The sequence below is a fragment of the Phaenicophaeus curvirostris genome, chromosome 5 (assembly GCF_032191515.1).
Source record: "Phaenicophaeus curvirostris isolate KB17595 chromosome 5, BPBGC_Pcur_1.0, whole genome shotgun sequence".
In the NCBI taxonomy this organism is placed as follows: domain Eukaryota; kingdom Metazoa; phylum Chordata; class Aves; order Cuculiformes; family Cuculidae; genus Phaenicophaeus; species Phaenicophaeus curvirostris.
This window is the reverse complement of record NC_091396.1, coordinates 42,890,770-42,913,817: the sequence shown is the minus strand read 5'-3', so window position 1 is coordinate 42,913,817 and position 23,048 is coordinate 42,890,770. Positions and strand designations below refer to the sequence as shown.

The window sequence follows — 23,048 nt, the reverse complement described above, 5'->3', positions numbered from 1 at the left end:
TGTGTTCAAGGTGTATTATGCAGAAAACATGTAAAGGGTGAGCTACTCGGGTTTCTTTGAAAGACAAAACACAGATACTTCACACTTTTCAGTTCATAGCTTTGATGGTCAAAGAAGAGCTGAAGGTAAGAATTTGTCTCCTGAGGAAGACCAGAGCTGCAATGAATACAATTTTATTTGTGCTGTATAGCAAGTACTAATATCTAGATTTCATTTTCCTCTCTGTTCTGTGAGTAGATGAAGTATGGAAACACTGGGGAGATGAAAATTATAATTTTGTATTGCTGAAGTCTCAAACTTTGACTTTTTGCCAGATCAATAATTAGAGCACATTTTTATCAGAGTCATGGTATTCGCAGGCAATGTTTTATGATTATTGTTACAAGATCTGTGTGTATGGTGGCATAGAGGACCAAAGGGCAAAGGAACTCAAAATACTCACCAGTCACCAAAATGTTTGTGTTGAAGGGATGCACATGAAGACTACCAGTTTGGAATTTTGTGTGTGAATCTTGTAGGGGGATATGTAATATAATCTGTAATGGGAAACAAATAAAAAATAGAATACATTAGTTGGAAAAAGGAAAATGCTTCTCTTAGAAGGGTCAGTTTGGAAGTCAGTATTTTCCGTCATTTTATTCCCTCTGTGGGCTCAGTTTCACAGAATCATAGAATCACAGAATAGTTACGGTTGCAAGGGACCTTAAAGATCGTGTAGATCCAGCCCCCCTGCAATGGGCAGGGACATCTCAATAGGTCAGGTTACCCAAGGTCCCATCCAACCTGGCCTTGAACACCTCCAGAGATGGGGCATCCACAAATTCCCTCGACAACCTGTTCCAGTGTCTCACCACTCTCATGGTGAAGAAATTCCTCCTAATGTCTAGTCTAAATCTGCCCCTCTCCAGATTATATCCATTCCCCCTTGTCCTATCACCACAAGTTTTTATGAATAGTCCCCCTCCAGCTTTCCTGTAGGCCCCTTTCAGGTACTGGAAGGTCACTATCAGATCTCTTCAGAGCCTTCTCTTCTCTAGGCTAAACAAGCCCAACTCTCTCATACTGTCCTCGTGTGGGAGGTGCTCCAGTCCTTGGATCATCTTTGTAGCCCTCCTCTAGACCCATTTCAACAATTCCATATCCTTCTTATATTGAGGATTCCAGAACTGGACACAATACTCCAGATGAGGTCTCACAAGAGAGGAATAGAGGGGCAGAATCACTTCGATCAACCTGCTGGCCGCACTTCTTTTGATGCAGCCCAGGACACGGTTGGCCTTCTGGGCTGTGAGTGCACATTGCAGGCTCATGTCGAGCTTCTCATCGACTAGCACCCCGAAATCCTTCTCTGCAGGGCAGCTCTCAGTTTATAGCAGAATGTTTTATATAATAGAATTCTGGACTCCCTTCTTGGTTGTTGATATTACACTTGTATACACTCAGAGCATGTTGATGACAACTGATTATTTCTTCAATGCAGAGATTTTGATTATGTGTTGTTTTATGATTAGTATCCATTTTTGGCAAAGAATGTTTTCTGACCCAGAAGACAACAAATGTTGAACTGACCTAGTAGTCGTTCTTTGCTATATTCCTTTTGGGCTCTTCTTCAGCTAGTTGGATCCGAGTTGTTTCAACACAATTAGGCCACCATAAATCACTCTGGGCTAGTTCATGTATGACATCACCAAGGAGACACAATGGGGTATTAGAATATGCTTTTGGACAATCTATCTGTAGCCATGCTAACTACTTTATCATGGAGGTGAAGTATGTAAACAGTAGTCTTTACACGCTGCTACAGCTCATCAGCAAATTAGATTTTCATAGTGCTAATTGAATTTGTCGCAAAGTTGATGACCATTAGCTAAAGAAAAAGCAACATATTTTATTTTATTTTATTGAGCACATCTCAAGGTACTTGTAATTTAGTAGGGCCACCACACTTTCTGGGCAGGAAATCGAGTAGGATGTCTTTATGATTTGCATGATTACTATAGTAGATGGAAAAATGTAGCTTGTATTTGTACCTGTTCCATTAGAGTCTCATTTGGTGTGTGCTCCTTTGATGCTCCTCAGAGAGCTGTGTCATAATCCAAGCATCTTTTGAAGAGTTCTGTCTGGTGAAGTTAGTAACTATATACAATTTAAAACCTAGTGCGTAATTAAATGATGAGACAAAGGAAAGACTGAGAAAGGCAGATAACCAATAGAATCCTGAAGTTATCAAAATAGAGGTCTTGCCAAGGACCTTGGAATTCATCTGATTCAGTTGCTGGAAAAATGCCTGAATTAAAAACTATCCTATGAGGACCAAGAAAATAGAGCCAAATTCTGTCACTGTACAGTTTTCTTCCAAAATGGACATTAATACTACAAAAACAGAATAGGCTGAACAGCCCTTGGCCCCATGTTTGGCCCCCTACTGTAGGCTCTATCTGCCAAAAAAAGATGGACTAGAAGATCAAACACTGAGTGAGGGGGAATGGGGAGGAGAAGTTGGAAAAGGAGGGTGGTTGGAAAGTAGAAAACTCATAGGCTATGCCCCCTGCCAGCACTGAAACACTCAACTACAGCTCCACTTGCAAAGCACCTGTTGGCAGCTATTGGAGTAGTTTATAGGTTCTGGGACAGAATCATGATAGAAAACTTATATAGTCTATGCTCCCTGATGAGACATGTGATTTGGCCTTATTTTAGTAAAATAAAAGTCATTCCTGGGCAATAATTATAGCAATAAATATACCTGAATGTTGTTCAGAAATAGGACAGCTTTTGCTTTGTAGAAAATATAATAATAAAAAAACATATAATATTTAATTGCTTGATTTTGAATGATTGTCCTTACTACTAATATTAATATTCTTTGGCTGATATCATCGGTATTTTCTTTCTATCTAGAATTGAAAATGAAAACAATGTTGCATGGAGTGGAAAGAAAATAAGACAAAAGAATGATTATAAATATTAACTTGATACTGTCATTTAACACTGCAGCAAGAAGCTTGGTGGAAGGGGTTATCTGACCATTTTTATGTTTTGCAAGCTTTATATATTTGAGTGGGATGATAGAAAATTAGGAAAATTGTAATGTTAAATAGAATTCCCAGCAAGTATTTTATGTCAGGAATTCAGTTAAAGCATTCTAACATCTTCGCAAACTTTCGCAAAAAGTGTTGTTTAGATATATTTAATGGAGAATGTTAGCATTACAGTTCATGCCCTCTTTCTGTTACTAACAAAAAAATTACTTATATTTGTATACAAAAACTTGCAGTCCTTTGTTGTTATGAAAATATGTTATTCTTTCTTAAGAGAAATATATAACGATTATAAAACATATATATATATATCTCAAATCTATAAAGTATATTAAGCAGAAGATATTTTTTTCTTAAATGTAGGCATTGGTTTTAGGCAGAGCTAGAAACTCTATTGCTTTTATTGGCTAAATGTCCTTAGACTTTAATGAGAATTTTCCCTCTGCTAATGCTTTGGTGCGGTGTCAAAGGCTTTCTTAGGAAGTACCTGAACTACTCAGGAAGCTTGGGTAAAGTTGAAATAGTAAGTAGATAATGTTTTGGAATTTATTTCTTTCTTATATAAACTTTAAAAAAAAACCCACAATTTTTCCTGTTCTACTTGAAATACTGAACTTATTAGTTCTAAAATAATTTAAATTTGAAACTTTAAGCCTTCCTGAGATTTATATTCAGCAATGAAATAAAGAACTCAAGTTTCTAACACTGCAGCATACACTACCCAGGCAGAACCTGGGTCCTGTGTGAAACCCACCCAGAGTCTTTCTCCATCAAGTCTGCCAAAGGCCAGCATGCAAATTCCATTAGTCAGTAGTTCGTGTGTGGAATATTTCAAACTGAGATTTTCACTGTGTATTAGAATAATTTCTTTGCCTTACATAGAAAGATAAATTAGTTGAGTAGCCTAGCATGTAACAAATTGTCTTGGGTATTGGAGACTGTTAGCTTTAGTGGCACCTGAGTTCAGTCATGTTCTGTGCTATTAAAATAAGAGGGCAGGATCTGGACCTTGGGACAGTGATATCTGAACAAGGAGAGCATCTGGTGGAACAAAAGCATGTGCTTAATTTCACTGGGACTATATGGTATACATAAAGAAAGGAATTTGCAGATAGTTTAGGTTGAATAAGAATGCTTCCTTTAATCAATCTTTTTAGGAGTTTAGCCATGAATCACCAAATGATGCGTTCTGCATTACAAAAGGTTTGGTATTATTTTGCTACAGTAATTAGTATATGAAATAAATGCATTCAAACATTACAGTAAGCATAGTCTTCACAAACTGCTTTGCATGTTGTAGCATTAAATTTATTACTCTGGATACAAAGACAGTGGATGCTTAAGAGTTTTTATTAACGGTACAGAAAGTTCAAAAACATGATGATCTAGTATCTTGGACCCACAGATATGTGCTTTCTCAGTATTTCAAAATCCTTTAAGATTGTGTAGTTGGTTTTATTATATCTGTATATTATCAGATCTCAGAAATGTGCTTTTACAGTGATCCTGATAAATACATCTTTTTATTGCATGTTTGATGTTTGGAATGAGGACTATGTATGAAATGGACAGAGTAGTAGAGAAGGAAAGTAAAAGCAGAAATTAGAAAATGTAAGCAAATATAGAGAAGCTCTGGAAGTTCTCCCTGGGAAACTAATGGTGGGGACCATCAGCAAAATGTGTGTGGTAAATTTCTGGACTCTTCTTGAGGTGACAGGTGGGTGAAAAAAAATGGAATAGCAGTATAGTAGTAGTGTTTTTAAGGCTTAGACTTATATGACAAAGAAAATGGTGCCAACCTGAACTTCTTTCCTTCGCTACTTTCAGCAAGACATAATGCATTTATTTATGATGCCAGTCAAATGTTCCTGCTGTATTTAAGTCAGAAAACTGAGCTCAAAAACTATGAATAAATTGATCACATAGATTAAGACCTCACTTGCCCCACTATGATGAACAATTAGCACGTTTGCTGTCTAAAATCCGTTTTGGTTCCAATATACAAAACAAGAGCATGTTTACTATACAAGGCATATAGGTACTGTGTCATCAATGATATGTTTATGTTTTTACTTTTCAAACTTCAAAAACTATTGGAGTCAATGAAAATTAAACTACTATTTGTACAAATGTTTATTGGGCCTTTTTTAATTATTTTATAGGTCTTGTAGAAATTTGCCTGATGCATCCCCTTGATGTAGTGAAAACAAGGTAAGATTCTGCTTGAACAGGTTTTGTTGACACTGGGAGATATCCAAATTAGGACCTGTCAAAAAATAAAATGCTATAACTTCTCCAAGTAAGATAACTCGTGCCTTTAATGGCATTTGTATTTACTTACCTGTATCTACAGCATTTGACAGATGGAATTTGAGTAGGATGACAGATTTCTGATTGGAGATCATCTAAAGGTGTTAAATCTGTTTTCTGACATGTATTTTTAATATGTCATAACACGTAACAAAATCCTATAATATGAAGAGGACTACAGTTAAAGTTGCTTACAATAAGTAACATCTGCAGTAATGCTTTTATATGCAATTGGGGAATACCACATTGCCTCCAAAATAATTTTCACAGATCTTTGAGATCTGATAAAAATAATAAAATAAGGTATTCCATATTCTTTCTGTAAGCTAAGTAACTTCATGCTTTTATCTTTTTTTATAGTTTTATCTCTCTGTTTTCTTCATTGAATACTTGTGCTTATCGAAGTATAAATGGTAGTGACCTGGAAAATTTGGTCACATTAGGCGTTTTTTAATGTTGATTATTGAGATGGTAATCAAATAATTGTATTTCTAGTTTCTTGAATGTCTTTTTGCTTTTCTATACCTTTTAGTTTTCATATTGATTAAGATTGAGTGTTACTATACATAAAAAGCAAACTAGAATGCAGAAGCATTCAATAAGGAGGAGAAAACTTTTCATGCTGTATGTATTACACACAATACCAATAATTACTGTATACTCCTCCTGGAGCTCTATCTAGGTCTCAGGCATGTAGGCAGAAAAGCTTCACTAGGAGATTAATCAGCCCAAAACAAATGATCAAGGCAGCTGTGGTCCCTAGAATATGCTTGAAGCAGTCAATTATGACTTGAGATTCTAGTTCTAGTTAGCCAACATGTGAGCTTGTTACTTGTGTATTTTTGGCTTCTGTTTAAATTACATTCTGGGGTTTGCCTAAGATCTTGAGGTACACTTTTCTGCAGCATGCATTTTATAGGAAGAGGCCATCTGTCTGTTGTAGTTGCCCGATATCAGAGGATGATAATACAGGCTCCATCTCCATTAACTGTTCCTGAGGTGCTGTAGGTACTCCTCAGGTCTTGGAGTCTGCTCAGGCAATTCTTCTGTATGACTTCATAATATGGAACATGTTTATTTTTATAAAGACAATATACCTGGTAGTTTCAAGGGCCTTCTCTGCATCTCCAAGTACCACTGAGACCTTGCTGTTAAAGCAAGATTTACATCAAAGGACTGAAATTAAAGACTTAGGAACAACAGAGTACAATACAAGACCAAATTGAAAAGAAAAAAAAATCTGTCTTGCTCTGCTGTCAGGTGATCTTCATGGCATGCGCTTTGGTGATTTCATTTTGGTAGGTTGCGCTATAACTCAGCTACAGCTCTCAAGCTTTCAGTTTTACCTCTTCCTGTTTCCTTCTATGTACTAAAGCAGGGGTTGTGTTCTTACGAAGTATAAATACAGTGTCAGTTATTTACATTTCATGTGTTTGGTGCCTCTGAGGTTGTCATCCTGCTCATCTTTGTTCCTCTAGTCTTGGTTGAAAGAACTTAATGTATGTCCTTAGAATCATTCACGATTTTGGGCATGACATGTATGATAAAAAGGATTAATTGCAGATCTGTTCTGATAAACTGACAATCAACAGGTGTACTTGCAGCTTTCTTATAGAAGCCTCACATGCAGTGGACTCTTAGAATACAAGGACAGATTTCCCCATTTATATTCCAGATTTAACTGGGTTTTTAAGTAGTGAAAATTCTAATGAGATCTGAGATCCAGAAATGGAAGGCATTAAACAGTGTACAGGTATGTTTGTGAAGCTGTATCAATTAAAAAAACAAAACAAAACAAAACATGATAAACATCTGAAACCCTTGAAATGTGAAATCTGAGTACATCAACACTGGAATTTAAGAAGAAAGCAGGAAAAAAATGAAAGAACCTTAGGTGTGTAGGAGAAATCAGATTATGGATCATGGTGAAACCAAGGGGCTGAATAGAGTTAAAAAGCTATTAAGCAATTTTCTTCGTTTGGAGAAACTTCAAGTGCAGTTGAGTTAGCTCAACTCTTCTCAGAAGTGGGCAGCACCCAAGTGTTATGTTATGTCCAAGTGTTAGTTTTTCTGTTTTGCTGATGCAGATATATTCAGAGATATTACAAAGATGCTGCAGTAGCTTTTCTGCAGATCTTTGCAGATGTTAGTACTTGGAAATACTTGCATTTTGAAGCATATAACAAAACTAAGAGTAGAATATCCCTTTGATCTCATCCATTATTCTGTTCTGTGTTCCCAACATGCCACTTCCTTTCGTTTTGTAATGGTTCCAATGTACTCTAGCAGATTAATTTCTTGATAACCTTGGAGAAGTTAAAATGAAACATTTTTTTAATTCTGAACCTTGGATTTAGAATATTTCCTACTACATTTTCTTTTACTTTATTCCTTTGTTGCAGTGCCTCTAAGTGCTGCAATATACTTACTCTTTTCCAGCATGGTATTGATAATCTGTCATTTCCTAAACACTCCCATGTAATAGTGTTTTCATAGTTTGTTTGGAAGGTGGAGGGAGAAATTCTTATGGGTAGGTGAAAGGATGCATAAAAACACCATTTGTTGCTTAGTTTTAGGGTGTTTTGAGTTTCCTGGCATTTTTCTATGAAGTGTTTTTCAATGGAAACAGTCCCATGGCCTTTTTATATTAGTGGAATCTTATGTGATCTAAGTTCGTATTTTGAAGGAGTTTAAGGATGATGCCAAAAACTAACATCTAGTGGACTGGTGGCTTAGCATCTTTGCTTCATTGATTTTGTGTGTGTGTGTGTGTGTTTAATAAAAAAACTGGAGAAAAGAAAGTTCCTGTCAGAGATTATTTTGAAACACTGGAAAATGGTTGGCTGTTTTGTGTCAACATTTTGCAATATCTTTTCTGTGTTTAGTGATTTTCTATTATTCTACAGTAACAATACTACTCTCCTCACATCAAGGGAGGAAATATATATACATGTTCATATAATATAGACAAGCTTAATAGAGTGGGTTTTTTGCTACGTGTACATTTGAAAATAATTTTGTTAATCTAATCTAATGTATTAGAACACCAAAGTTCATTACTTTAAGAAATTCATGTGAGAGAGCTAGCTAGATGGAGATAACTATGACCCATTGTTTTAGCTCTATGAATCCCACTCATTCGTTGGAATACACCTCTTTTCTCAATTACAAGATAATAATATAGTTTCTGATAAGAGACTATTACAAAAAAAGTGTGCTAAACTTTTAATGTCTCAATATAACAGGGATTCTGTTAACTGTTTTATTTATCAGCTACCCTTATGATGAATGTAGTCATCTGTAGGTTGAATAAAGAACTGAATCTCTATTCTTATTTTCCTAAATTTAAATGTTACTGAATTCAATGAGGTTTTGTGTGTGTGCCTGTGTTTGAGGAGGGGGAGAAGTAGCAACTAAGAGTTTTCTGGTATAGATACAGTGACGACATGGAAGGTTTACTTTTTAATTAAGAAAACTAGACGATATTTCTTTGCCTGAGAGTGAGGAGAAAAGTGTCTTGGTCTGGATAAAGAACTGGTTTTGATTGTTTTGGACTCTTTTTGAGGACTTAAGTGTAATGTAGGCTGTAATGTCATTTTCATCAATCAGACTTACCAAAGGATGACAAAAGTATATGCAAGATCATCATACATAAGACAAGACATTGTCATATATATTACTTTAAAATTAAAAATAGTAAAGTGTTTTTCCAGCTAAAATTTATCCTTTGCATCCTAGTGGTAGATTTTTTGGCTTAAGCAAATGTACAGAATTTAGAACTTAATAATATTTTATTGTTGGAAAATTAATACTTGTGCAGCAGCACACAGGTGTAATTGGTGAGTGAAAGGGACAGAATTATGGGGAGTTGTCTGAAATCAAGGGGAAGCTAATATTGTTTGAGGGATTAGTCAAGCAAGCCTGACTGATAACTGGAGGATGTTACTGTGGTCTGTCTGATGTTTCCGGTTAGGTTCTGGTGTGGTCTTATAGCTTTAAACAGCTTGATTTTTCAGATAAAAAAAAGACCCAACAACCTGTTAATTTTTAAATTTTTCCTACTGCTGGTTTGCTGGCATAAAACTGACATTTTCAGGAGCTTAATATTTTCCAAACTACTGCACTAACCTGTGATTTTCCTTGCTACTACATTTTAACACCTAAAAAAAAATGCATGCTGCCAAGAATGATATGGCAAAATTAGTGCTATAGTTAGAAATAAAATTTTGGCTTATATTTACTCAGGTTTGGAAGTTAATTTCCTTAGCACGTGCTTTCTCTTTTTCATGGATTGTCCCCAATATTTATACTGCTGAATTTTAGTGACTCCACTGTTCTTGAAAAGGAGTTTCAAAGTTGCCTGCGCAAGTATTCATACAAACTGAGAAACATATTAATATATTGAAGCAGAAACAGTCATTATAGCTGTGACTTGGTATTGTGTAGTTAGGAATTGGAAACCATAATCTGTAATTTCTTTTAACAGTTGCCTACGTGACGATATTTAAAATAAAACACATACAAAGAACTGTATGATTAAGAGCTTTCAAATAATAGAGAAAAAAATAACAAAACATCACCAGAAACGTTTAAATATATAACACATCTGAAAAGATTTTTGTCTGAAATTCCTATGAACTGGAAAAATGTTTTGCAGATTAGGTGAATCCGTTACTTATCTCTTTCATTTTGGCAGTATTTTGACATCACTATGTGTTTTGAGACAAATATTTGAAAGAAAGATGGTTTCTCTCATCTCAAACTAATACAAAAACATGTCCAGGTCTGTGTTGACTTCAGTGGAGATAGATTAGTTCATATCACTTGAGGACTAAGGTTTTTTTACTTCTAGACAATGTATTCGAAGAATGGTAAATGTTACCATAAGCAACCTGCCACCTGAAGGACTTGGAGAAAGTCAAGTTTATTATTTTATCAGAAGAATAATCAGAACAACTTGTGTCTAACAAATTAAACCTATATTAAATGGGCAGTGTTTTAGTAGTTCTGTGGTTAATTCAAATAATGACAGTTCGAGGTTATATTTAACTTTTTTCTCTTTGTTTAAACAATCTCTTCTATTTTCAGACAGAATTGTGTCTTCATAATGCAGTCTCACATTGGGATTTTGAAAGGAATGCCTAAGAGAGACCCAGGAGTTGTCCTTTCAAAAGCATTTCCTTGAATCTGTCAGGAGAACAAGTTAATAAGTATAGATTGTTTTCCTGATCAACCTAGTTGACTTCCCTGTTTTTTTTCGTAAAGCTATTTCTCCCCTTTGGCAGAATCTGAGGAAGATGCAGTCCATGTTGCTTTTAAACTTTTAGCACCTTTTTACACAGTTCAGTGTTAGATCTGAATCTTAATTTGAACTGACTTGCCATCTTCTGTGTGATCCCAAATATCACCATTAAAAAAATGAGGCAAACAATTAATTTCTGAAACTCTGGAGAAAGTTTTCATCTGGTCAAGGTAGAGATTTTATTGATTATCACTCTTTCTGCAAAAATCTAAGCCAGTATCATAGATCTAAAGCCCAAAATTTAGAACATAATTTGGTATTTAAGTCCAGATTTGGACTCTGCATTACAGACCCATTTCTAGTTAGCGACTGTTCTGCTGATTTCCTGTGCGTGTTTATCCATTTTGTTCCTTTGTTCCAATTCTGTCATTTTGGTCTTATTAAAAAAGTTCAGCTTACCACATGTGTTTCTGATCTCATTCCATCTGTTGTTTTGTAAGAGCTACTTCCTTTATATCATTAATTTCTCTTTGATTTCTGGTCTTTTTTTTTTTTTTTCGAGTGAGCAGTAGTGGAGCCTGTTTCTGAAAATCGTTGGTTTAAGGAAGAGTTCATTGCACTTATGCAGTGTTACAATTTCCAAATGACCATAGCTCACTTGGTTCGCATCAGGCCATGTTAAATTCATGTTACTTGATGCAAACTGCTGTAGTTAGATTCATAAGAGTTTTAAGCAGAAAATAGTCTTCCTGTCCTGGGAAAATTATCAGGATACCAAACAATTCTGTATTGAAACAAACAGTTGAACTCTTAGAAAAACAATTAGTTTTGGCCAATGAAACTATTCATTTAGCTAATTTTGAATTTTGGAAGTTTTCACTTCCATTTCTTTTTTTTTTCTTTCAGCAGCTTTTAAGTAATTTTGAACTAGTAATCCAGAAACTTTGGTTTGGAAATGTAGGGAACAACATTTATTCATCTAAAAGAAGTATATAAAAATATATTGAAACTGATAGTTTCCTGAGAAATTATTTTTTCATTTTGAGAGGAAAAATATAGTAAAAATAATCCCACACCAACTCTACTTAATGCTCTTATTTCAACTAAATGTCAAGACTTTTCTCTAAGATTACTTCTACTTGATTTATCAGTGGCCTTTGGCACAATTGCTCATAGGTTTTGTGTGCATATTGCAGCTTATACTCTTTTTTTTGGCTTTGAATTTCACCTTTGAAATACTTCAAATATTTCCTTACAAATGCAAGTTTGGTGTAAAGAGAACTTATCTCAAGTTTACAACAATTTGGATGTGGATGTGATCCAGGTCTCTCTAGTTTGCTCGTTGTTTTGCTTCTATGTACAGTCTGCTAGGAATTAATAAGCACGCACAGGCTAATGATTCCTGCTAGATGTGTTATTCCAAATTAAATCTTTCCCTAAATTAAAGAACAATATTGATGTGCACTGTTAAACAGATGCTCTGATTTGCAGTACTGGTCAAAGTGATTTCTGTTCCTATCTGCTTTTTTTTGTTTCCTTAGGCATACTATACATGTATTTTATAAAGATTGTCAAGATCCTTTGGGATAAAATGAGCTGTATAAATGCAGCTTCATCCTCTCCTCATGCGATACGGTGCTACTTGTGATCAAATAGCAGAACTGCTTAATAATATTGCTATTTCAATTCAGCACAGATTTTTGTAAAAACTGTAATATATATTGTTTCTTGATTTTAGAATAATCCTATCCATTCTTTGATAGAAATTATATTTTTTTATCATCACATCAGACAGCCATAGATCCCTCTTCTCAAGCTTTTCCTTCATTTTGATTAAACATTCTGCCATTTACTCTGTTTTTTTAATGAATAATAGGTACTTTTATAAACAACTGAAATACCATTAAATAATGATTTCCATTTGACAGCATGGCACGATGAAACCATGATTTGGGTTACATGTCATCTGTGCCATTTCACTGGCCATACCAAAACTACCCTCTGTTTCTTGAGACACACATGAGGTGTAACAACCTGGACTTTCTAACACCCACCAAATAAGCCATGTCCACATTCAGCATGCTCGAGACAGAACAATAATCTCTATTTCCATTTTACAGAATCCTTTTCTTATTTCTGAGGGGTTTAGGTGTATAAAATTGAATATTATATTGAATATTATCCACCCTAACAGTGACAAACCTTTTGACTATGGACATTTGCAACAAGTAAACCCGCATTTGTTCTCTTAACAATTTTATGCTTGTTATTTTACATTTCCACCAATTCAGACAATGAGCTACAATAATCCATTTCAGGTCCCTTTAGTTCACATTTTGCTTTCGTTCAAATGCCATAGCACAATATTCTTTCCGTGTTTGGGTTTCCAGTGCTCACAAACTTTATGTAAACATTTCCTGGCAAATACATGGGCAGAACTTGTAATAAGACAAGAGCCTGAGGGTTTCCCTTCTATAATCTGCACTGTTATATTTACATGTTTTAAAAATAAGTTTACACAGACATATTTGGTTGTACTGCTAAAGCATCTTCTTTCATAAAGAAAGTGAAGTTTCTTCATATTTAAGTTCTCTGGCACTGGAAAAACCTGCAGTTGATTAGCTGTGTCCTCATGATGCAGTTGCAAGAGGGCATTGCGTATTGCATTTTATGGTTTCATGGGCTGCATGTTGTGCACTTGCAGTTTAAATCCAAGAAAGTTCTTTTTCATTGCACTATCTGATAAGGAAAAGGAAGAAAAAGGAGTGAACCTAAGACCAATTGTCCTCGAAAATATGCTTATTACACTGTTGAACACTTCTCTAGTTAGAACCGACCAAAGAAATAAGATACAGTGTATAAACACGTGGATTTTCTTTGTAGTATCTCAGTATTTCTACATATAATGATGACATTTACGTGAGTCAGAAACCATGACCAAATCTTCAAGATGAAAATGAAATTCAGTTTGAAACATTTTGGATATGTGGGTCAGCTGACAGATCTGGAAAATTATAGCCATATTTGTACAGAAAATACCCTGTTCTGTTATAATGTGTGTTATGGTTTATATTAAACACAATAGATGTGTTTAATTATTTTGTTTAGATTCCCACAGCCTGAGGATATGCCATTGTATTGCTGTCAAAACAACAACAAAAAAAGAAGTTACTATAACTTATGTTAATGTACATTTTCTGAGTTACGTTAATTGCCTCAGTACCCCTTACACCATAATAGTGAGAAAGAATTACATTGAGAGTCATAAGAGTCTTAGTATTCACTGTAAGGTGGACTATCCTGTACTTAATTTATGAATCTATTTGTTTTGGACGTGGGAGATGTATTTGCCTAGTCATCTGTGAGTTCATGGCAATGAGGAATGGCACCAAACTTGCTAGCATTTCATCCAGGGCAGTACTGAAGGCAGTTTATACCACTTTAGTAGAACCAGCACTTAAAATCGCAGCCAGTTTCCAAATGAGGTCTTATAGCCTGCGTCCATCATGTCTTGCCCCCTGCCACTACTGTACCAGTACTCAGAAATCCCCATCCTGGTGCTGAGTTCAGCAGCTGTTTCCCTCTCTCCTTTTCTCATCCCTGCCTCTTCTAGCTGCTTGGCCCTGAACCACAGCTTTTCTCAACCATGTTTTAAAGTGTGCCAGGTGACAAGCTCCCTCCAATTCCTTTAGGAGGCTCCTGCATAATCTACTGCTTCTCACAGACAGAACGTATTTTCTAATGTGCTAATACTTCCAACTTCATTGCTAACAACTACCTACAACCCCTTTACTGCACATTGTTCCCTTTTCCTTTGTTTATTGCCTTTAGACATAGTAGGTGCGTGGCATGTCCCCATTTTTATTTTCCCAAGCCTAAATTAGTGTGAGATAATCAAAGAAGCTCTTTAAATAGTCTTTTCTCTGTATGAGTGGAATAAAAGCAAGAGCAGAAAGCAGAGAGTGGAGGGCTAGAAGGTGAGAAAGTACATGGGATTCTATTTACAAGAAAAATATGTGCTGAAAATAAATATTTAAGATGGGAATTGGGGAGCCGAAATGAACAGATGTTTGCACAGTTACAAAAGTAGACTGGAGACAAGGAAATGGGATAGTTTTAAAATGTATGCATTTTAAAGTAAGATTTTAAATAAAGGTTAAGCAGCTTGGAAAGGTTACATAGGCTACAAGTTGGAGACCACTATGGTGTGCATAAGATTTCTTTAAAACAATCTAACAAAGCAGCTAGTTCAGTTATTAACAGATGTTAATGATTTGTCAGTGGTATCAAACATTAAGATCACATTCAGGATAGACCATGGTCATGCCTAAATTCTCCATGGACAAAAATTTTGCGTTAGACCACTGTCATGCCTGATTTGTAGCCATGGATGGAACATGCTTAAAATAAAACAAGCAAAGAACTACTTTGTTTAAAAAAAAAAAAAAAAAAAAAAAAGAGGGCAGGGGGAGGGAACCTGTGGCTACTTTTATTAATACTTGGTCGTGTAGTAAAATGAGTGGGAAACAGTTTAAGTATGGAAAATCACCATTTAATGTCTTCATTTACAATTAAGAGAAATTTTCTATCTATTTCCATTTCTTTTTCTTCTTGCTTGTATTTGAGCTAGATTTTAGAATCTATGGATACAAGAGAATGAAGTTGTGTATGTTGGACAATATAACTGTAACATTGCCAATAATTCTCTCAGAGAAGTTGGCCATTAATACTCTTTTTAAGTATGTCCCTAAAATAACTACATTAGACCAGTAAGTGCCAAGTAAATCCATAAATAAATAAAACGAGAGATTATATCTTTATGAACTATGCTTTTTTTGTGTTTTTACAAGCGGATGCATCAGTGTGTATTCTATGTCTAGAGGGGGTTTTGAGAAACAAGAGTCTTCATATTGAGTAGGATGCAAGTAAAATACCATCTCCAAAATAATCTTGGCACAATAGAGCTGTCTTTTGAATTTGTTTCTCAAGGGAGTAAAAAAAAAAAAACCCTAAGGAAATATTTGCAAGTTTTTAGCTGTTGCAATGTTGTAGTAAGCTGATGACTCCCTGGTGAGAAGGCAGTGAGCTAGATTGTGCTTTTACAGCCCCAGTTGAGTCCAGGGCAGAGCTCAGCAGCATCAGCTGTAGAGCAAGCACACAGGAGAAACTGTGCCTCAAAGGCACTGACCTTCTTGGTTTTCCCTTATACCAGGAGTGGATTGTTGATCCACAGTAATACTAATTTCTTGTAACTATAAAAGTACTGCCATTCCTTGTATTCTTTTATCTATTTCACTAAATCTGGAGCAGGGGCAAAATAATGCCTGAGAATCTCCTGTGTACTGGCTGCCTTATACATGTCTGCAGCGGAGTGTTCAGAAAGTGCCGCAAGTGCCCATACATGCAAAATGTAGTTCAGAGTCTGTAACAGAGAGGAGGGAGATATAATTTTGAGTGCTACATGTGATACTACCCATCTAGCATCTGCCCAGATGTAGCAACTTAGATCAAGATGGTTTCTTCCAGGAGGTGCATTGGGTACTTCTTTCTTTATCATGTTAGTTAACTGAATCAACTCAACACAAGAACCAGACAAGTGTCAGATATAGTACAAGGGAGGAAGGAGGACAAGACAAATGGGAACTGGGTTGGTAAGAGTACCTGTAGACAGCAGCAGGTCATTAGATTATTCTGCTGTCTCATGATACTTTTCCCTGATTGAGTCAGCTACAAACTGGAAGGATCAAATTAAATAATTCTGAGATTGCTACATTGGAATGCACATCAGGAAAGGAAAAGCAAAAAGGAAAAAAAAATTTTTACTTTTTTTGTCTCTTAGAAAGAAATTAATGAAGGCGCATTTCATTTGAAAATATAGTTCCACATTTTAAGCTCAGTTGTTATGGAACTACGCTTGTTTTCTTGACACTTAGCTGTACAGTGACAGTTGGGGAGCTAGCACAGTGGAAAACTGATCATTTACAGGTTGGGTTTCTTCTTGACCAGCTTGGTTTCCTGAGCTGATTCCTCGTGCTATTGTGTAACAGGCAATACCAGGACAAAGATGGGGGCAACCCAGACAAGTCATCAGTGTCAATCACTGAACTGTATCCTAAAGGTATGCATGAAAGTCATGTGCATATACACTGTCATTACGGTGGAGTATGATGTTACTTTTAACCTGGTGAAATGGTGGTCTAACACTAAAAGTCCTGCTCCTCATTCTTTGCCACACAACTCTCTTCTCTAGTGTATGCAGTATGGTCATGCCATTTACCTTATGTCAGATCTAGCAGTTGCAAAACTGCGGGAAAAATTGATTCAGCTTGATGATCTTTCAGAAAACTTAGGTATTAAAAAGTATATGTTTTCTGGTGGCTGCATACTAGATCAGCTTTGTGTTAGATCAACTCTGTTGTAATGCAAAACTGCATCCTAACCAAAGATGAATATGTATTTATTTGCCATGTCTCTAATTTAAATATGAACTTTTATTTCTATGATTGGCATTTTTTCTATCTCATCTGATAGAACATATTTCATAGTGTTATATCTTCTCTTACAATATGAAATCCAGTTAGTACAGACAGAAAAGTTCCTCTGAAAGCATAAGCTGAGTTCCACCACAGAGGGAATAAAAAAAATTCAAGAATGATATGTAGGTAAGACTTGCCTAATTTAGCCATTGAAAGGTGAATTTTTAAATGAATAGCAGTGCATTCTTATCATAGTTCTTCCTTTTCTTCTTCTTACATAATTGTTTTATTACCTGTATAGTTTGACCTACCTAAGAGGTGAAACAGCTTACAATTCCATTGTTACAGAGATAATGTGTTGTAACAGATTGTAAAAGATAATGTCATATGTCTCAGGAAATTTAAAAATATACTAAAATTTAGTTTTCAGTTTCTTCAGACAGAAAATTACAATTTTGCAGTTCAAGGACAAGATGCTTCTCTCCCTCGTGTCAGCAAGTCTTTTCCTTACAGAAGCGGTGGACCTTGTTGTAGTTTCCCATTGGCCTCTACAACATATTGTCCTAGTAGACTAATTGTAAGAGTTTGTTATGAATTTGTGATTTGAATCAGCTTGTTAGAAGAGTTCAGTGAACATCAGAACTATCACAAATGAAGAAGCAGGACCACACATGAAAGAAGGAGTATGAACAAGGGAGAAAGAATTGAGAGTGAAACCTCTCTGCTTTGTTTTAGGTCAACTTTTACATTAGTTCAACTGATTATGGAACAGGTTAAGTCAGAGGCATCAAATAATTTAAATCATGGGTAAATTAATTCCTGTTCTTCAGAATATTAATTTATTAGTTCTGCAATACTCTAATACACGTGTCTAAATACTTTGCCAAAACTGAATGAATAAAGGATTCCTGAAGTTGCTTGTTAATAAAATTGCACCATATTGCAAAAGTTGCTTGCTGTTGTTGCAAGACAAATGATTGCACATTACAAAAAGCTGTTGACTTTTCTGTGAAACATGTAATTAGGGTTGAAATTCCATGTTACATCTTCAGCAGATATAATTCATGGCTTCTAAAAGGAGTCTTACACTCCCTTATGCCAGCCCTGCATTCAGCTCTGTAGCTTGGCCAAAAAGTAATTCAATAACAATAAGAAGTTTTTTTTTAAAAAAAAAAAAAGAAAAAGAACAAGCTTCCAGCAAAAAGTATGTGTTGGAGAGAAGAGGAATACATAATGAATTAAATGTCTCTTTCTAGGCAAAGAGAGCCTCCTAGCTATCTTTCAGTATCTTAGTCACTTTCTTGGGTCAAGTGACATAAAGGCATATATGACATAGTTGCCTGTGGTAACACAGGCTGAATTTACTGACTCAGCCAGTCCCTTTCAGTCCACTGTTTGATTTGCATGACAAATCATCAGAAAAGTAATAAAAGAATGATGATTAATGTATCATGCCCACATACATTCTGAGTAACATGAAGAGCATCTCATCAGTTAGAAACAATATAATCCAAGAGAAAATCACCCCTGTGGAAAAAGGTTAATAGTACCAGATATCTTCAGCTGGCTGTGCTACAGAAGTTATTACACCTTAAACCTTTCCCTGATTTGCCAAACAATATTTTAGGATCAATTAGATGCATTAATGGTGCCACATCTATCTACTCACTTAGCAGACTTTGTATAAGTGTATGCAGCAGAAGTATTTATAGCTGATGAAGAGGAAGGGCAAAGTCTTATTCTTGTCTTTTTTATGCTATTCTGACAGCTCAAGGGACCTTGAGGGAGATTTTGGCACTGGAAAATTTTCTTAATGGAACAGAAATCTGTAGGTGGTATAGAGGCAGATTAATGACTCTGCTTCACCTGTTCCTCACAAACTCTTATATGGGAATAGGTAATTCTGGAAAAAAGTCAATGGTCAGAATGTCTTTTATACTTCAGCATTTTGTGGCTGCCAGGACAGACCCTTGTGACTAATAGGAATTCAGCATCAATTAGAACAACTCCCACAGTTGCGTTATGTGTGCTGGGGCTACAACAGTTCCACTGTTCTTGGCTAGCTCGAGTGTAGTGGAACTACACAAAACAGCTCTGAAAAGTTTGGCCCTTGGTCCTTCCTCCACTTAGGCACATTGCTTAAGGATAAAGTAAACTTCAGTCTTGGGCAACAAATCATAAAACTGGTACAGCACAAAACCAATTCACAGGTGCCCTTGAAAGATATAATTTGTGCAGTTGCACCAAATCTCACTTGATATGCATAAATAGCCAGAAGCTTTTGGAAAGAGATTATTTTACCATCTGCAGGCAAGTTAATTTCTAAACAGGAAGCTTTCTTGAAATACTGTGTTTTAAAGCTTCTGTGTTTGAAAAATTAACCACGATTGTTATCCAGAACATGATCAAACTCGAAATAAACAGAACTGTTGTTGGCTAAAGTTTTGATGAGTCAAATTTCAGAAAGCAGAGTCAAATATGTTAGAAGAAAATGTCTTTATGAGATACATCAATTATTAGAATTTTCAGTAGACTTTTCAGATTTCAGAATAAAGCTAATGTGAAACTGCAGAAGTGATAGAGATGCTGGATTCCCCTTGTATCTCATATCTCCTGAAAATTGTACAAGCAGTCTTTGCAGCAGCTCAAAGAATGCCATAGAGGTTTTAATCCCCACTGAACAGCAAAAAAAAGAGAGGAAGAAAACTGGAACGACTTCCCTTAGTGGACAGCAGAGCAAGGACTGAAATTCTCTCAACCTCACATTTTTGTCAGAGAAGGTCTCCTAAATCATACTAGGATTACCAAGGATGTCCTGAAGAACAGCTCAAGCTGTCTCCTTGTGGCAGAGGTTACTGCTCCAGTAGCAGAAGTGTATCTGAAGTGAAAATGTAGTGGCTCTTCATTTACTGCAACTTACAGACCATCAAACTTATTTGACATTACTTCCATTAAGGAAGTAAGTTATTAGCAGAAGTATCTGAGTAACAGTTCATTTCATTCCTTCTGCTACAAAGTGATACACTGGGGCAAGGTGTTGGGACAGATGGGTGAAAGTAATATACCCTTGATTACAACGTTGTTAAATCCATTCCACAAAGTCCTGTGGCTCAGAATAATCAGTTACATACACCAAATATTAGTGGGTAATTTGGCTTGACAACATGAGATATTTTTGGAAATTCAGGGTGATGTATGTCCATGACTTTAAATAGATGAGAAAATGTGAAACATTTTTAAAGAACTGTCTAATTTTACTTTTCACTAGGGCATTGCCACAGGATGGTGCAGCATCCTTCATACACCACTGAGCATTGAAATAGGGCTGGAATATTTCAGATGCTCTGCTCTGACTGTCTGTATAAGCTTGAGTTCATGACATGGAATATATAAGCCAGGTTTTGTTAGAAATTCTTGTATGTTAAGGAAGTAAAGTACAAGTACTTAAAAGCATAGAATTTAATTGCTCTTTCTGTTGTTGTAAATACTTCTGTAATGCAGAAGAATTGCACTGACATTTTAATATGCTGTCACTTTAAGATACTGCATGAAGTGTGAACAGAGCACAGGAGCTTTTAACAGGTGTCTCTAATTGTTAGTTTGTTCCTTAGAAATAGCCATAATGTAAAATTTGGTGAAACATGGAGATCCAAGGTGTTTGGATCCTGCAACATGCTAACCACATTTTCCTTGGGCTGCTGGTAAAAACAAATTGGGCTGTGTAATTGATTTTTTTGTAAGTGAAGCTTTTATGTTTGCTTTGAGTTCAAACTCCATCTTTTTCTTGTTATTTTTTTGTCCCTTAGGAGGGATTGCAACATGGGCTTTTAGAAAAAAAGAGTTCAGTGTATTCATTTATTTTAGCAAATAGGATGTTTCTATTACTTTCAGATTTTGCCAGTCTGTAACTGCAGAAATAATTGTGAAAAGGATGAAAGTCATATCAATTACATTTTTTAAAAGAGTATTTTCACTACATTTTCCAAGTTCCTATTGTGTTCAAAAGGGAGTTTGCGATTGTCTTGTTCACAGAATATTTGAAAAGCCTCTTAAAAGAAACAGATCCTTCCAGAAAAAATGTCTGGATTGTTGGGTTAAATGTCCTTTAAAAAATGGCAAAAACAACACGCATGCAGCCTTTTCAGATTTTCATTGGTTTTAATACTACTCCCAGAAGTTGATATAAAAGACCAGAATACAAACCTGGTAACAAAAGTTAATATTGGATTTTGAAAAGAAAAAAAGCAACCAGTTTTGTTACATAGTAAAATAATTGTGAGCATGCATCTTCAACAAAGTTTACTTAGTTAACAAGGTTTTATTAGAAACAGTTATTCTTTTCCAATTTGGCAGAAAAACAAACTATGTAAGTTCTTCAAAGTTATATACTTAAGATTCAGTGAACATTTCAAGATCAAATGTTTTACTAATTTTGCAAATATATTTAGATCGATTGCAGAAAATTATGTAAGTCTATTTATTAGTTAAGCTGTAGTTAAAGTAAAGGAATTCTGATCAATTTGCTAAGAATTGCCTCCAGCTGTGCTGGTTTCCGTCACATAGTTAAACAGAAGCTCACTATAGTTTGATCTATTTGTCCTCATTTTCATGGTCACTGAAGTAAAGTATGATGGGCTCAGCAGCAGTCATGTGTTTCTTGAGTATTCAGGTGCTAATCCAGAGAGTCAATGAAAACATTCAAGGCCATTGGGGAAATATATATTTATTTATATATGTATGTCTGTCTGAAATTAATATAAATTAATTTGTGCATCAATTATACATTTTAGTATCTATGAAGAAGCCATGTAATAAATTCTTAATTTCAAGTTAGAATTAACAGAGTAAACCTGGAATAGACAATAACCTCATTGTCATAGTACATAGCCAAGAAATCAAAAAAACCAGTTCAAATTCCTCCTTTCCTGAGCTGAGAGTCAGATTTGATCTTCCCAAAACCTACACGGATGCCTTGAGCTCTGAGTCTCTATAGCGTAATTTTTTTATTCAAACCTCAGTAACTACTCTAGGCAAGTCTAAAACTATGAGCTCTGATTATGGTATTCCTCCAACATGATCACTTGCACAAAGGGTTCAACAACAGACTATGTTATAACAAAGTGAGAACTTTAATGTGTCTCTGCTAGATCCCATTGTGAGTACTATAGTCACTAATATCTTCTTCTCCGACAACTACAGCTCTCTTTAATCAAAATAACAAGATAGAAGATGGCATTTTTGCTTTTTCACAGGAAAAGAAAAGAAACTGTGTCAAACAGATTCATTCTTAAAATGATGGCCATATGTACATCTGTGCCCTAGGTATAGAATCATGCACACTTAAGACACAGAATATTTTTATGTCTTAGCACCATCCCTGATGTATTCCTGTACTTCCCCTGTGTGTGACACGTGTAGTATGCTCAAGTGCAGAAGATGAGCTTGCACTTCAGCTGCTGCGCTTGAGAGTGTCATTCCAAACTAGTATTATTCTTGAGGTTTTTCTCTGGATCTCATATCATTTCAACTGTAAGTAGAAAAAATGCTCAATCAGCCTTACTCTTTTAGAAGATACTATTACTCCTTGTGTGGCTGAACCTGGCCTGGTGATTACAGACATTGACCATAGTATGTATGTATTTTGGCATTACGTCTACTCCCTTCAAACAGAGGGAGTCCTATTCTTCACACCCTTTCATATCTCTATTCATTTCTTGACACATATCAAAAGAAGAATCTCCTTCAATACTTATTCTGCTTAAATCTTCAATGTCGCATCTGAAATGAAATACATGATTAACATGAAATACATGGTTACTGCACTGGAGGTCCTTTCACCTTTTATGGTAGATCCTCCAGCCTAAGTCTGACATGTTTTGATAGTCAGCAGCTCCATGTGGGTTATAACTTGGGGTACCTCATGGTCACCTCATGGTGATCAGTGTTTATCCTAAAGACAACATTTTTCCTTTTCTTAGA

At 35.6% G+C, this 23,048-nt stretch overlaps 1 protein-coding gene across 2 annotated transcripts in view; it reads left to right on the top strand.

Moving 5' to 3' along the window:
• The window catches only part of SLC25A21 (solute carrier family 25 member 21), a 252,672-nt gene that overhangs the window by 135,135 nt on the left and 94,489 nt on the right, over positions 1-23,048 (top strand). For both annotated transcript variants that reach the window (XM_069858464.1, XM_069858465.1), the window contains exon 2: positions 5,204-5,252. In XM_069858464.1, the coding sequence (XP_069714565.1) occupies positions 5,204-5,252 (49 nt within the window). The remainder of the gene's footprint in view (positions 1-5,203; positions 5,253-23,048) is intronic.